General features: G+C 43.4%; 1 protein-coding gene across 1 annotated transcript in view; it reads right to left on the reverse strand.

Annotated features, from left to right (window-relative positions):
• HECTD4 (HECT domain E3 ubiquitin protein ligase 4) overlaps positions 1 to 15,214 on the reverse strand; it is a 66,854-nt gene that overhangs the window by 50,639 nt on the left and 1,001 nt on the right. Inside the window, exons 2-6 of the mRNA XM_039561307.1 lie at positions 6,209 to 6,726; positions 3,346 to 3,435; positions 2,860 to 2,990; positions 1,660 to 1,768; positions 841 to 979 (exon numbers count right to left, since the gene is read on the reverse strand). Coding sequence (XP_039417241.1) covers positions 841 to 979; positions 1,660 to 1,768; positions 2,860 to 2,990; positions 3,346 to 3,435; positions 6,209 to 6,726 — 987 coding nt within the window. The remainder of the gene's footprint in view (positions 1 to 840; positions 980 to 1,659; positions 1,769 to 2,859; positions 2,991 to 3,345; positions 3,436 to 6,208; positions 6,727 to 15,214) is intronic.

Consider the following 15,214-nt stretch of genomic DNA (forward strand, 5'->3'; position numbering starts at 1 on the left):
CAGGAAACACACTGGACATAAATGTGAATATCCATCCTTAAAACCACAGCAGGAAAATCCCCAAAGTAAACAAACTACCCCAGTTTTACAAAGAGCTACAATTGTTTATCTACAAATCACAGCCAGATCTGAAACAACACCTGAATTTTGGGACAGTGGAAGAACAAAGCTGTTCAGGAAGAACACGTTCTTGATTTAAATCCAAGTCCTTTTTGCTATTGTTTGATTGCTTAAGATGTGACCACACTGGAATTATGGAATATCCTGAGTGGGAAGGGACCCACATGGATCTTAAGTCTAACTCTGGCCCTGCACAGACACCCCAACAATCCCACCCTGGGCATCCCTGGCAGTGCTGTCCAAACGCTCCTGGAGCTCTGGCAGCCTCGGGGCCGTGCCCATTCCCTGGGGAGCCTGGGCAGTGCCCAGCACCCTCTGGGGCAAAACTCTTTCCCTGACATCCAACCTAAAGCTCCCTGACACAGCTCCAGCCGTTCCCTGGGTCCTGTCCCTGCTCCCAGAGATTGGAGCTGCCCCTCCTGAAGAAGTTGTGGATGAAGGCTCCCCTCAGCCTCCTTCAGGCTGAACAAGCTCTATCAGGACTCCATAACATAGAACAGAGTAATTATAGAGAAATACATATGTATCTATAAAAGACACACTGAAACAGTAACATCTCTACCATAACTTACACATTCACCACACAATCACTTCAAGGCAGGGTTAGAAAAATGCAGTTTCACAAAGTAAGAAACTTCAAGGATAAAACTAATTAAAGCTAAAACATGTGTGATTCATTCAGCCTGTTTTGTTCCTGTCCCAGAACCCTGGCCCCTTTACCTGCAGGGTATGTTGATCCACGAGCTGGAACAGGTAGTGAGGTTTGCTATCAAAGGACACGGGCCGATGGAGGAGTTTGCCGTTGCCAAAAGCCACCCAGCCCGTCTCCAGCTCCTCATTCCGGCAGTACACAAAACCCCTGGAAAAAACCCACCAGGATATTCAAACTCCTTCAACCCTGCCCCATTTCTTTGGGGTTTTTTCAAATAACAACTCGCAACCGCAGTGTTGAACTTTGACTGAACTTATATTCAAGTCAGCAATTTTTGTTGTGAAAGGCTTTAAGGGTAAAAAGCCTCGAGGCTTTCAAGCCACGAAGAAGCAAGGAGGTACAGTGAGTCACAGCTGCACTAATTACTTAACGAATGACATAATTAGCAAACAAACACTCACAAACTCAGCTATAAATAAAAAGTCATAGAACTGGTCTGCACTATATCCCTCTCAGCAAAGAATCAACCAACTTACTAAACATTAAAAAATAAAATTGAATCTAAAATTCTGCTACTGTGGAGGCTGAACTAATGGCCTCCAGAGGTCCCTTCCAACCTCAATTGTTCTTTAATTTTAGACAAAACACACTCAAGAAGAATTTCAGATGAGAAAACCAACACATTAAAATAGCATTTAATGAAAATTCACAATATCACAGAATCACAGACTGGTTTGGGCTGGGAGGGACCTTAGGGATCATCTCCTTCCAAACTCCACACGGCTCCAGTCTTGCTACTCCCAATATCTGAGAGAGGTTTTTCCCAAAACAGGACCTTTTGGGTTTAAGCAGCTCTGCAGAACAGCCAATACTGAAGTGTCCCTCACCTCAGAGTTCCATGCAATCCTGATCCCAGTTTGCTTATCCCTCTGCCCACGGAATTGGTCGTGTACAAGTAGAGCCCATCAGCTGCAAGGCACCGGCCTAGGTCTGCATCTGGAGCAGGAGCAAGGACAGACAGAGACCTCTGTAACATTCCAGCTGGGAATTCTCCCTGGGTGTTACACCCTATGGAAACCAGCACACGCTCATGGCAGGTGACTACCAACCCTTTTTTAACACTGAATTTATTATTTGGTCCTCTGAGAGCTGCTGTAACAGAGGCACAGCCCAAGAGACGCAGTGGTTTCTTCACATCTCCTTCAAGCCTTAGAGGCGCCCAGATGGTCTCAGTGTGAGAGGGAAGAAGAATCTAACACTGAGCCTTGATCGCATTTCTGCCAAACTCTGTGATTCTCCTAAAGCTTCTCAGCAGATCCTTCCACCTCTGAACACTTCAATTAAGCCAAAATGTATTTGAAACACAACAGTAATTATTAATAATCAAGATAGGACACACAAGTCCAGTCAATCTGTTGAAGTTCACAGGATCTGGACACTCAGCTGGGGAAGGAAAAAATCCACTCACTCTCTTGCCTAACCACCTAAAAAGAGATGTCTCCAATTCAGATTTTTAAATTCCTATGGACTGCATTAAATGTCATCAAAGCTTGAACTAATATTTCTAAAACCACGTGAACTCTTATTTATTGCAAAATAAGTAAGCAAACAAAGCAGTAAAAACTGAGAATGAATTCAGAGAAAGAAATACAAAAGAAAGCATTAAAAAAAGAACTTCAAAACCAACAGGGCAGAAACAAAAGCAGAGTAGGGAAGAAGGAAAAAAACCAATGAACTTGTACTTCTAAAAATAAACTTGCTGTGCCACTGATAGCTGGCTATTGAATACAGGGATACTGCATGGGGCAGTGATTATACTCACTGAGGGCCTAACGAGGGGATAATATCCAAACTCTGTCTGACCCCTCTGAAAAATTCCCACTGGAGTCAGGAAGGGTCACTGGATCAACTGCTTTGGATTGTTTCCTATAACCTCCCAGTTTAAACCAGCAGCTGCTCTTCAGCAACCAAAAAGCAACATTTTCTGAGCCCCAACACTAAAGCTTTACATTCATCTTTAAACAATTATCAGCACTAAAAGCATCCTGTCCTCCCCTGCTAACAGTGACAGGGATGAAATAATTCACCTTTATTTTCACTGCTGGCACCAGTGTTGGCATCAGGGGCAGGTAACATGTCCTCAAAGCCCCAGGACACGATGTGCTTCCCTCCAAGCAGGCAGGAGGGGGATCCAGGGCCTCCCTCCAAAAGCAACAACCTTTAAGCAGAAAATAAAATAAAATTCCATAAAGAATAGTGGTAGCAAAAATGAGCTAAATTAAAAGTTAAGACAAAGCCATATTTGAAGTAATTATTCTGTCAGAGTTCATAAGCCACTTAAAGGAATCACCAGTATTTAATGAAAAAAGAAAAACGTAACACCCAAATCCCAATCAATGCTTTTAGATTTGATTTTCTAATGTCTTCTGCACATGACTAAATCTCAGTCTTTCCTAAAGCTTCCAATAACTCTAAAGCCTTTTAATCACTTCTAAAGACATTTCTCCCTGCATGGACTTAACACATTTTCAGAGCTGCTGGAAAAGTTTGTAAGGAGAAAAATCACTACAAACCTGTAGAGAACATCAGCCACAGGCAGGGACCCCAGCTCAGTCTGTTTCTGTAATAGATGCACTGTATGAACAAAGGTTTTCAGCGACCCTCTAAAAGGACAAGAAAAACATGAATTAAAGATGTCTATTGAAGCCAGACTGAACACACACAACAGCAGCCATGGAGAACACCCAGAACCACAACAAGAGAACAGCCAAGATATGTCATCAGCTTCTTTTCTAATTGGCATCTCTTTCCTGGAGGATGTTCGTTCTTCGGGGAGGAAGGGGAAGGAGGAAGAGAGGGGGACAGAGAGGCAGAATGCTGGGGAACCTCTGGCCTAAATCCCACCACCCTTTTTTTGGAAGAGGCTGAAGCCCCAGGCAGGGAGGGAGAGCAGCAGCCACAGGCTGGGTCATCAACAACAGGTTCATAGAAGCAATCCAGGCACCTGGTAAAACATCTCAACACTGCTCCTGAGGCAGCTCTTTCAGGATGCCTCGGAGCTGATTAATCACATTTAGGTCTCCAGTGCAACCTGTGGATCTTACTGGGCTGAGCCCAAGTGTGAGCAAGGGCTGCTGCACTCCCACCTAGAGATGCCTCTCCTGACTCAAATAGGAAAGACCAGACTCATCCATTTCTTATCAAGATTCTGATTGTTTTTCACAGAATCATGGAATACCCCAGGTTGGAAGGGACCACAAGGATCATCATCCAACCCCTGGCCCTGCACAGACACCCCAACAATCCCACCCTGGGCATCCCTGGCAGCGCTGTCCCAACGCTCCTGGAGCTCTGGCAGCCTCGGGGCCGTGCCCATTCCCTGGGGAGCCTGGGCAGTGCCCAGCACCCTCTGGGGGAGAACCTTTTCCTGAGATCCAACCTAACCCTGCCCTGACACAGCTCCAGCCATTCCCTGTGTCCTGTCCCTGCTCCCAGAGATCCGAGCTGCCCCTCCTGAGGAAGTTGTGGATTGAGATGAGGTGTCCCCTCACAACCCCAAATTTGGAAGATCCAGACATCTTCAAAAATCTGTATTTTACAATTTCTGTTTTAAAAGTCAGAGCCATTTTCTGGAAGAGCTGGTAGCTTTATGCCCAGGCATTACAGCCCACCGAAGTAGGAGAATTTGGCTATGTCTTAGGTCAGTTATGAACTGATTTCTTCACAAAACAGAGTGATCAGCTGCAGAGATCCTTGCCCTGCACTCTGCTGAATCCAACCTTTTGCTGTCACATGTGGTCAGTCAGCTCCCAAACTTTCCTCCTCCACACCCCAATCCCTGTTTTCCCCAGTGACATCTTCAGCTCTTTCCTTCCACCGATAAACCTCAGCCTGGAGAAAATTGACACCAAACACATTAAAGCACCTCAATTAATTATTTAAAGCAATATTTACCCTGTTGCCTTATTTTTAGCAACAAGAAGCACCCAAGATTGCAACCAGGAATGTCAATAATGGTCTCATTTTGAAGGCTTTTTCTTCAACATATGACTTAGATATTTAAAGGAAAAGTGTGAGGCTTTCAGAGGTGAACAAAGCACAATGGGATATTTCAACTCTCTAAGCAATGCAAGACAGACTTGCAAAGAAAATAAAACATCGACCTGAAGTTCAAAAGCTCTACTTGAAATTTAGCTCGGCTGCAACAGAACATCCCATATTTCCTGCAAATTGACATCTAGGAAAAAAAGAAATGAGATTGTGTTTATCAAATCCAATTTCTCTGAGCTATGTTCAAGTACATTGCCTTTCAGATAAGGCAGTTGTCAGGACAGAATAATTTGCCACATACCATAAATTTCTCATTGACTTCATTAAAACAAGTGTGCTAGAAATTAAGTGGGTTTCATTTGAATAAATCTTTTCCTAAAGCAAATCGTGCCATATCCTGGGAACTCCCAACACCTTAAATCAGAGTTAAATGTCACAGACAAGGCTGCAACCTGAAGAAACATTGAAAGCAACATTTCTAAAAGGCTCCTTGTGACTTTCAAGCCACATCCATGGGGCTTTGCCAAGGATTTGTATTTCTTCCCCCTCTCCCCAAGCCCCATCCTCTACAAAAAGTAGGTTTTGTTTAAAAGCAATTTTGCCAAATCTGTCCTCAATCACCTGATGCCAAACCCATGCAGGACAAGGGTTGAACTCTTCACTGGCAACAAAATGAAAAAATACCTCCAGACATTTGAGAGACAACACTGAAATCAAATCTGAAAGGAATTGCCCTGAAACCTGGCAGTTCCACCTTCTCCAGCCAACTAAAGGTGCACAAAGGGGCAGGACAAAGGGAAAAAGAGACAACTTTTCTCCTTGATAAACACATTTGGAACCATTCCTAGAGCAGCTCACTGCAGTAGAAGCAGCAATATGCACACGAGGCATTGCTAACCCAGATCCTTCTGCTTTTGCATATGCTAAACACATGCAAAAAAGAAATGCTTAGCAGTTTCACCCTTTCCAACCCAATATTTAAATATCAGAAAGAGAAAGGCTGGTGCAAGCTAAAAATAAGTATCACCAGTGCAGTCACATCATTTTTTATTTGTTGCAATGGAAACAGACTACCAACATCAACCACAGCACTGCCCAGGGGTGCTGGAGTCACCATCCTGGAAGGGTTCAAAAACCACGGATGTGGAGTTTGGGCATATGGTTAATGGTGAATAATGGCTGGACTTTGCCAAAGTTCCTTAATTCTCTCTATTTTGCCAGTAAACTTTTGTGTACTTGTGACCTCTTGAGAACATCTGGTTGGGATTTCTCCTTATGCCAAACCAAAGGAACCCCAGTTTAACCTTTGAATTTAAGTATTCCAGGGCATTACGACCAGCCTCAACAATCCCACAATTCTCTGTTATTTCAGCACAGCTCCCTTACCTTGCACAAGCCAAGGCAACCAGGGCAGCAGCAGCATTTTCCTTCTGCTTGTAGGGGATGTGCTGGCCGGAGGGCGCCGTGTCCTCGAGCCAGGAGCAGAGCAGGGATTCAATCCCGTTGAGGCAGTCGGCTGGTTCCTTGGTCAGGCTCAGGGGCTGGCAGTCCCGAAGGCAATTCAGCAGCACCTCAGCAGTGATGTTACACAGGGAAGGGTCCGTTCTGCTCTGGGACTGGATCAGCGGGAACACCAGCAGCAGCCCCATGCGGGAGGTGAATGGAGCCTGCTCCGGCTGCTGTAACAACCCCTGGCGCTTGAGCAGGGCCAGGGCCTCCTCATCCCCGGAGCTCTCGCGGTCGTGCTGCTCCTCCAGGGCCAGCTGGCGCTGGGCGTTCCAGAGGCCGCGCAGGGCGTTGAGCCGGTATTCCAGGAGCCGCGCGTACGCATTGCTCTGGTTCCCGCACACGGAGCGCAAGCGCTCCGCCAGCTCCGTCGGGTTCTTGGTCTCGAAGGTCAGGATCTGGAAAGGGAAAAGTGGGTATTTATAGAGGTTTTAAGAGGGGAGGGGGGGGAAAAATCCCATATGGCTGTGGTGTGATTTTTTAGATCAGCTGTTCTCTATAACAGATGGAGGGATATTATTTTTAATTTCTGGGAATGAATAAAGCTACACTGGAGGCCAAAGAACAGGCAAGTGGTGTTGTGCCCATCTCGGGAGGAGGAGTGATGGCCATAAAGTAAAAACACATGGAATTCCACCTCGGCATGAGGAAGAGCCTCTATCCATGGAGGATGGCAGAGCTCTGGGACAGCTGCCCAGGGAGGGTGTGGAGTTTCCCTCTCAGGACATGTCCCTGTGTCACCTGCTCCAGGTGACCCTGCCTTGGCAGAGGGCTGGACTGGGCGATGTCCAGAGATCCCTTCCCAGCCCACTATTGTGGGATTCTGCGAGCCTGTTATTGCTGAGTCAGCATCCTCATCGAACCCAGGCTTGGGGGTTGCTGAGGGGGCTTTTTAAACTTTCAATAAACAACAACAATAACACAGATTGCAAAGAAAAACACACACGCAAAAGAGTAGCTTGGAAAATAAACACTCCCCTCCTCTGGAGCTTTTTTCTGTAATCGAGGCAATTTTGCTAAAAACTTCAAAAGAACTGCGAGGTTGGAGGGTCCCAGGGGTTTAGAGCCCTTCTATGAAAACTAATAGGTCACTAATATTGTGTAATAAGAACGTGCTTGTTCTAGTTTTGGAGCTCTTCAAATAAACAAACAAACCAAGCAGTTCTCTCCAATTCACCAAGAGTTCTGTTACACTCTCTCCCTCCCTTGCTTTTTTCCCCTCCTCAATTTATCATCTTGCACTTAGCTACACCTTTCTCAAAATACTTCCAGTTGCTGCCATAGCTGAAAACCCTAAAAGTCTCCTCCTCATCATTTCAGACAGAAGAAAGAGGCTTTCTTGGCACTTCTAAATAAAACTGGAGACCAAGTTGGAGCAAGGGAAAACAAGTAAACCATGATATAAAACGCATTTATGGTTTAGTACCCAGCCTGGGACTGGAAAACTCAGAATTTTAAGTAATTTACAGACAACTTTTCTCCCTCCAGCAAACAACAACAGTGGAGATCAGCAAAGTCATTTAAGCTGTGCAGGCTCAAGGAAAGCCATGAGCCAAGCATTTTCTGATACTCTGGATCCAGTGTCCAAAGGGCTTCTGGCCACGTTCCAAAGTGCCTCATCTCATCCACCCTCAAATATAATCTTTGGCCCATCTTTATTCTCTTAAACTGTCCTTCTCTCATTTAATAAATAAATATAGATGTGGGAAGGGCAATGTGAGAGACAAAGCTGCCACAGGTAATGGCATCCAGGGTTGTTTGTTTTGTGGGGTTTTTTAATTGCAGGCAGGAGTCATAGAGATCATGAAATGAATGTTTCTGGCTAATTGCAGACTCCTGAACAGCTTGTTAAAATGCTGCAGGACAAATCACATCTGCCAGTGCCACACAGCCCCTGACTAAAGGCAGGGAAACAGCTTTGCAGTAGGACATTTACCACTAGAGCCAGGAAAAGTTGACTCAAAAGGAATTCACATCGTAATTACACTTGAATGGATGTTATATTGAGCTCCTCATACCTAATAAACCTCCTTTAATTAATTTCTCCAAGAGATTATGAATATTAATTCCTAAACCACATATTACACATTTAAAATAACCACCTCCTGTTAAGTTTTGTGTTCTGCTGTCTCAAAAATAAGTTTGTTTCCTGTTATAGATGGAATCACTTTCTACAACAGTTGGCTTTTGATTTTCTTGAACTAAACTGGATGGATTTTCCACTAAGTGACAACAAGCTGCAGAAATGGAGGAAAAAGAGAATTAATGTTTGCATTTTGAGAGTTAAATGCTGAAGAAAACAGGTCTGTGGTCTTTGTTAATAAAAAAGACACCACCACAAAAGACAAGCTGTGATGTACTTGGTGTTGCATGTCTTGCTCCTCGAATCCCACAGTTTAACAGGAAAGTGAATTTTTTTTTTGCCTTTGATATGGTTCTACAGCTCTGAGTCTGTCTTGTAGCATCAGGACGAGTCGGTGTCAAATATGTGCAGTTTTGCTGATGAAAAGCGTTTTCCTGCTGAAGTTTTAGTTTCTCCCTGATCTCACAGTTCCCAATTTGCTTTAAAAGCATGGATGGTCTGTCTGGGATTGGTACGAGTGTTTTGCTTTGGTCTTTCATAAGGGAAATGAGCACTAATTTGGGTAAATGATACAGGAAGTACATTAGCTTCAACACATTTACAAGATCATTCCAAAATGGGACTTAGAGACTTTTGATAATGCAGTTTACATCATCTGATTTTCACACACAGCTTATGGAACCAGTGGAAAAAAAATCCTTAATTATCCAACATCATCTGAAGGTCTAAGCAGGCATTTGTACTTCCAGAAAGTAAGAAGATATTAGAAGAAAGGTGTGGGGTCATCTGCTACACAGGACACTTCAGCAAATGAAATTCAAGGTTGTTTTCCTCAAAAGCCTTTTTACTAGAGGTCAATACTCAGCCCTACCTCCAAAAAGGAGCTTCAAGACAGTGAGGCTGGGACAAACACCCCGGGAGCTTCCAGGGTTTGGATACATCCCAGAGAACTGCTCTGGCTCTCCCTGGGAGCCAACACAGCCCTTTCCACCCCAACACTGACAGAGCTTCACTTGGTCCCTGCCAGATCCATCAGTGCTTCCCTCTGGATACACTAAAGATTCCACCCAGGAATCCCAGCCCCTGCCAGGGTTCTCATATCTCCGGGCAAAGTTTGTCATCTTCTAACCATCTGAAGTCAAAACAAGTTAAAATAAAATGCAAGAGAACCCCCATCGTGTTCTTTCACGAATTCTGATACAGACAACACAACTACCAGTGTTTATAAAAGGTAAAATTCCCTTTCCTGCTGCCTCAGGATTTACACCCAAGCTTCAGCTCTGACCTGGGACTGATCTCCAGTACCCTTTTGGGGTGCCTCAATATTTCCTTGTGCAGAACCTGGGGAGGTGTCAGGGGCAGGCATCAAACCCAGCCCAGCACACGGCTCACTGAACCAGTCCCTGATCCATCACTTCCCAAACATTCCTAACAAGGCCTGAACAGAATCTAAGAGGATGTAGAGGATGTAACAAACACATCACTTTGCTACGGAACAAGGTACCCAAGTAGCTACTTACATAGAACTAAAACTGTGTTAGCAGAAAGTTTAATTCCCACTGTTTTAATTTTACAGTATCTTATCTTTACACATTAGTTCCTTGTTTGATCTTTTAAATCAATTTTAGTCAATATTTTAATAAGAAAATGGCAGAGCCAAAGTTCAATCACTCTAATTGGTCTTCAACATCCTCTTCAACACTGAGAAGCACAAAAGGTATCTAATTTTAGAAGAATTCTGGGGAGGTGTCATCTTTCCCACTCTATCCAATATTTGTCCTTTTGCATCCCACTATGTGACCTTACCCAGGTAATTCTTCCCATTAAACAGAGTGTTTGCCAATTCTGCTCCAGAAAGGAGTGGCTGACATTCCCTATTTTTAGGGCAACATGGTTTTTCTGCTGATAGTAAATACTAGACCTAGGACAATTAACACACACTAATCTACGTGAAGAGTTTTAGCCTGAGGTTTTATGACACTGTTAAGTAAATTTAAATGTGAGCTGTCACTAGAAGGCAGCTTTTTCCTCTGGCTACAATCCCTGCACCTTGTCCTCTCCCTGGTGCTGGCAGCGGTGCCTGTGGGGTGTGTGTGTTTTCATTCTACTACACAGGGAACTGAGGAGCGGTGACGTTGTGCACCAAGGGGGGTTTTTATCTGAAAGTTGCATATTGGAAAGGGAAGCCTCTAAATCTCCCCAATAACATTTAATTCTTTTTCTCCAGAGTTCAATTGGCTGAAGTTCACACGTGAAGATGAAGATGGTGGAACATTTATCAGGGTCAGTTACATCCCTAACACCCCCCTGAGTATTAAACAGGAATTATTCCCATTTCACAGGAGGTACAAACCAGACAGAAAATCAGAAACAACCTCAAAATTGCAAACTATCTTTAACAGCAGCATGAAAAAATTTAATTCTATTACTTTTACCAACCCATTACAGGTATATGGTCGTTCCTTTTGTACAGAGTTAGCAGAGAGGCAGCACCACTTGCTTATTTGGCTCTTTTGTCTCTAGAAACACCAATAAAACAATGTAAAAAGACTGAATTACAGAAAGTATGGATTATTCTGTAAGAGAAAGAGCACAAGTGACAGCTTTAAAGGTACCCTGAAGATTGAAATACACATCCCAACTGAAACTGCTCCATGAACAACCCTGTGTCCTTACTCCTTGTCTCCTGCTCTGCTGGGGAACAGCATTCCTGCTCTTGGCGTTTTCTGGGACACCCAGCACGAAGCTGCCTTGCTGCAAAACCCATCTTAATTTCTTCTAAAACATTTTCCTAACCTCTCTTTACAGCCTTTTCCTTGCTACACCATGTGTCAAATATATAAATATGTGTGAACATTTTCTCCCTGATGTTTTAGCTACTGAAATTTTATAGGTTCTTAGCAGCTGCTGCACTTTACACCATGCTTTAGTGTTGCAGTTAAAAACTACAAGTTTCAAGGTTGTTCCAATTTTTTCTGCTCCAAGAAATTTTAACCATATTCTCTTGTCCAAAGCCTCCTGTGTGGGGCAGTGCAGGTTTTTAACAACTCAGCTAAGAACAGGAACTATTTTCTTTTGTGAAAGCATTAGAAATCTCACTGCTCAGAAATAAGCACTAAGAGACACTTTTACAATTTTATCCCAAATAATTTTTGTAACCATACAAATTTCCCAAGGAAACTTCATATCGGAGATGAATTACAGAGTGAAAGCAAGCTGTAAATAAATAAAATGCTATAAAGTGTTGCTTCTTTATTTGTTCATTAAAATATTTCTTTGGCGCTTACTCAAGTAGTAGGTGAAAATGGCTGCAAAAGGTAAAGAAAAATCTTTGTAATTTAAACATCTGAGAGTGCAGATCACTGAATTAATCAGCTGCATTTGGTAACAAGATCTATATTTGGGAAACAGATTTGCAAAATCATCCTTGAGAAGTTTCCTAATGTTTCTCTACAAGGTTAACTAAAATAAGACTTCAAGAATCAGAAGTCAGAGGCACAGGGGTCAATATTAGAGGAGTTTAATAAATGCCAGGTCCTGACAGAGGAATACTGGAGCACTGGAAGGGGATGCACAGGCAGGATGAGGGTGTTTCAAGCCTGCCACACGCCTGGATCAGCAGTTCCCAAGTCAGAGGTCACAACCCCAGGAGGGGTCATCCACTTAGGAAGGAGTCAATTGTTGATGGTGGCATCAGGGACTTTCAGCTTGACAGAGGTGACGCTTGTAGACGGCAGTAAGGTCACAAGCAGAAAGGTTTGGGAAGCACTGACCCAGATAATTGCAGGGAACTGCTCTCTCCTTCAGCAATCAGGGGAAAGTGACAAAATGTTTTCTCTGGGCCGGGAGGAAAATGGGTGAAAACTTCGAAGTTTAGCAGAAACCTTCCAGTCTAAATCATTTTATGGCAAATACAAGTCAGTCACAGGACTGGCACATGCTGAGAAAACAGCACGGACTTCAGCTCTTCAACCTCTCCATGGAGGGCCAGCCCAGGCCATGCTGGGGGGAAGAGGAAAGGCCACTACTTTTTCTTTAGTTATTTCATTTTTATTATTTCTTTAACTTCCACTTGATTAAAGGTAACTGTTTTCAGTGCAGAGCAACACCTGCCCAGCAGCACCTCACACTGTCCTAGAGGAGTAGAGCTTAACGAGAGTCCAAACATCAGATGAGGACAGACATACACACACATGATCCCAACAGCTACTGAGAGAGGAGCCACACTTCCAGCTCCACGTTAAAATCAGTGGAAGGTGTCCCTGCCCATGGCAGGAGGGGGAAGTGGATGATCTTTAAGGTCCCTTCCACCCCAAACCATTCTTGGATTCTGTGGTGACTCTGCAGAGGTGCCAGACCACATCTCCCTGGTTTAAGGGACCTCCCCTCCTTCAGACAAACCCCGACCAGGCTCCTGGGGTAACTGACGCCAGGAAAGATGCGTGGTTGGGAAGGTTCTGGAAGTGCTGCAGTTCCCATTGGGGCACATTAAGGAACAGCTCTTCCTCCACTGAACGTCCCTCCTGGGTGAGCACTGACCGGCCAAAATGTCACGGCAACACCTCCAGCTCTGTCACCTAAGGTTGTCTCCAAGAAGGAGAAGACTTTGCACTTCGAAAGATTTCTCTGTGTGAAAGGGTTTAAAACAAGGGTCCAAAGGCTTCTGTAATCACTGACTAATCCAGGTCTCTCCTGACTAGAGGATTTTAGTGGGAAACTCGCACCAGGAGCGGCTGTTTCATGCATATCATTACAAAATTCTATCAAATAAAAAAAAAAAAACCTCATTTTTTGTAAATATGCTGAGACAATCGAAGAAGTTGGCACACATCATCACAAAAAATAAAAAACAAAGCAAAAACCTCCACACTCTCTAAAACTAAACATACTCCTAGAACAAGTTGAAAGAGAAGGTTAGGGCTCTTGTAACCTACCAATAAAATATATATGTACAAATAGATCTGTACACAAATATACAAAAAGATAAAATCAAAGCTGCATGGGAGTCAAAATAACAAAATAGTAAGTTTTTATAAGCCTTTCTTGGCATAACACCAGCACTGAAACATTTTTTCCTCTGCTTTTCTTTTTATAAATAGACAGAACCTTTGAACAGAAGGACAAAGGAAACACATCCAAACACACTGACATTAGTCACCAATAAGCTCATTAAACGGGTATTTAAGCAAAACAGACCAAAATGATACTTCTCCACCCAAAAAATACCCATTAAAGTATTAAACATTATACATTTTTAATTAAGCACTTCAGCTCAGAAATTCAGCCAGGCTTCTGACCACCACTGATGAAGCACAAGAAGTGAATTAAAGAAGTTTCCTAATCAAAGCAGCAGCTGCAGCATCTCCTACCCTTGGCCAATAGCACATCCCAAGAGATTTCTGTTTGGACCATTTTCAAAGATATTTATTACACTGCAAGTAGGAGTAGAAAGAGTGTAAATGAGCTCTTGTGTAGCAGTCGATTGCATGGCCACGCTTCCATCAGATGTGTGCACCTATTTCCACAAAATGGCTCCTCAAGGCCATTCCACATCACCAAAGTAGCCCCTTATTTAAATAAAAACAGCATTAAAAAAAGGCAGAGAAAAGTTATGAGCTAAATATTTTACATTTTCACCATGTGAATTTTCATTTTTTTTTTAAACCCTCCCCCCTCAACACCAAACTCTAAACCAATCTGCAGGTAGCTTAAAAATAAATTGATCACTTGTGATCATCAATTCTATTAGTGGACAGAAATAAAAGGTTTGAATAAGCTGTGACTTAAGAATAAAGATCAAAATAAGTCAAAATCAGTACTGATCAGAAATAAGCACCACAGCAAAAAGTCTTATTTAATTATTTATTTTAAAGTTTTGCACTGCAAACATGAACAACAGGAAAAGAATCTCTGGAGCAGGAAAAATGCTGTGAATCAGTGGCACTGGATTGCTGAAACACTCGTTATAATAAATATAGGCACAGTAGCACCAATTCCATTCCTATCTCTCCCAAACAATTGGAGTTTTAGGACATTCCTAACACTAACAAAAAATTCTCCAGAGCTGAAGTGTTTGTCAAGTGAAGCTGTGTGTCAAGTTTCAGGCTGGAACACACTTCTGGCCTGCCTGGCAAGATCTTAAAATAAGGTCTTGTTTGTTTTTTAAAGGATATCCTCCTTTCTTATGCTATAACATGAAAAATGCTGTGGGAGCATGTTTTTTTCCTAGCACAGTTTTTAGACTCAATGCTGCTTCTAGAACTATGTCATGGAATCAAAATATTTTCTTGCATCCAAGCTGCACTGAATGCCAGAGCAACTCTGATCACAAGGGAGAATCATTCCATGTTTATACACGCAGAGATAAGTCAGCCACCTTAAAAGTCTCCCTTTTCCTGTTCATGTGATATTTGCCAACATCCATTTCATGAGAGCAGCTGATTTTCCCATGCCAGTGTCCCAACACACGGGACAAAAAACGCACGTTCAGCAAAATATATCTTTTCTTAGATAAATAAGGCTGGGGGAAGTTTCCCCAAACCCCATAAAGATTCCACGTGACCCGATGAACAATGATGTTGTCAGGACTGCTCGTGGGTTCTTCTCAGCAACACCCCAGACAGCAGCTAAAGCCTCACTAAAAGGCGTTTTTTTTTGGCCTAAAACGCCTGGGACCAAACACAGCCCGGACATAAAGCTCCGGCTGGATCGTCCCCCTGTCCCTTCCCACCGCTCAGCTCCGGTGACAAAGCCCCTGTGTCATTGCGAGCCACATTGCTGGGGAGGAGGGCGGGGTGAAAGAG

The sequence above is a fragment of the Corvus cornix genome, chromosome 15 (genome assembly GCF_000738735.6).
Source record: "Corvus cornix cornix isolate S_Up_H32 chromosome 15, ASM73873v5, whole genome shotgun sequence".
In the NCBI taxonomy this organism is placed as follows: domain Eukaryota; kingdom Metazoa; phylum Chordata; class Aves; order Passeriformes; family Corvidae; genus Corvus; species Corvus cornix.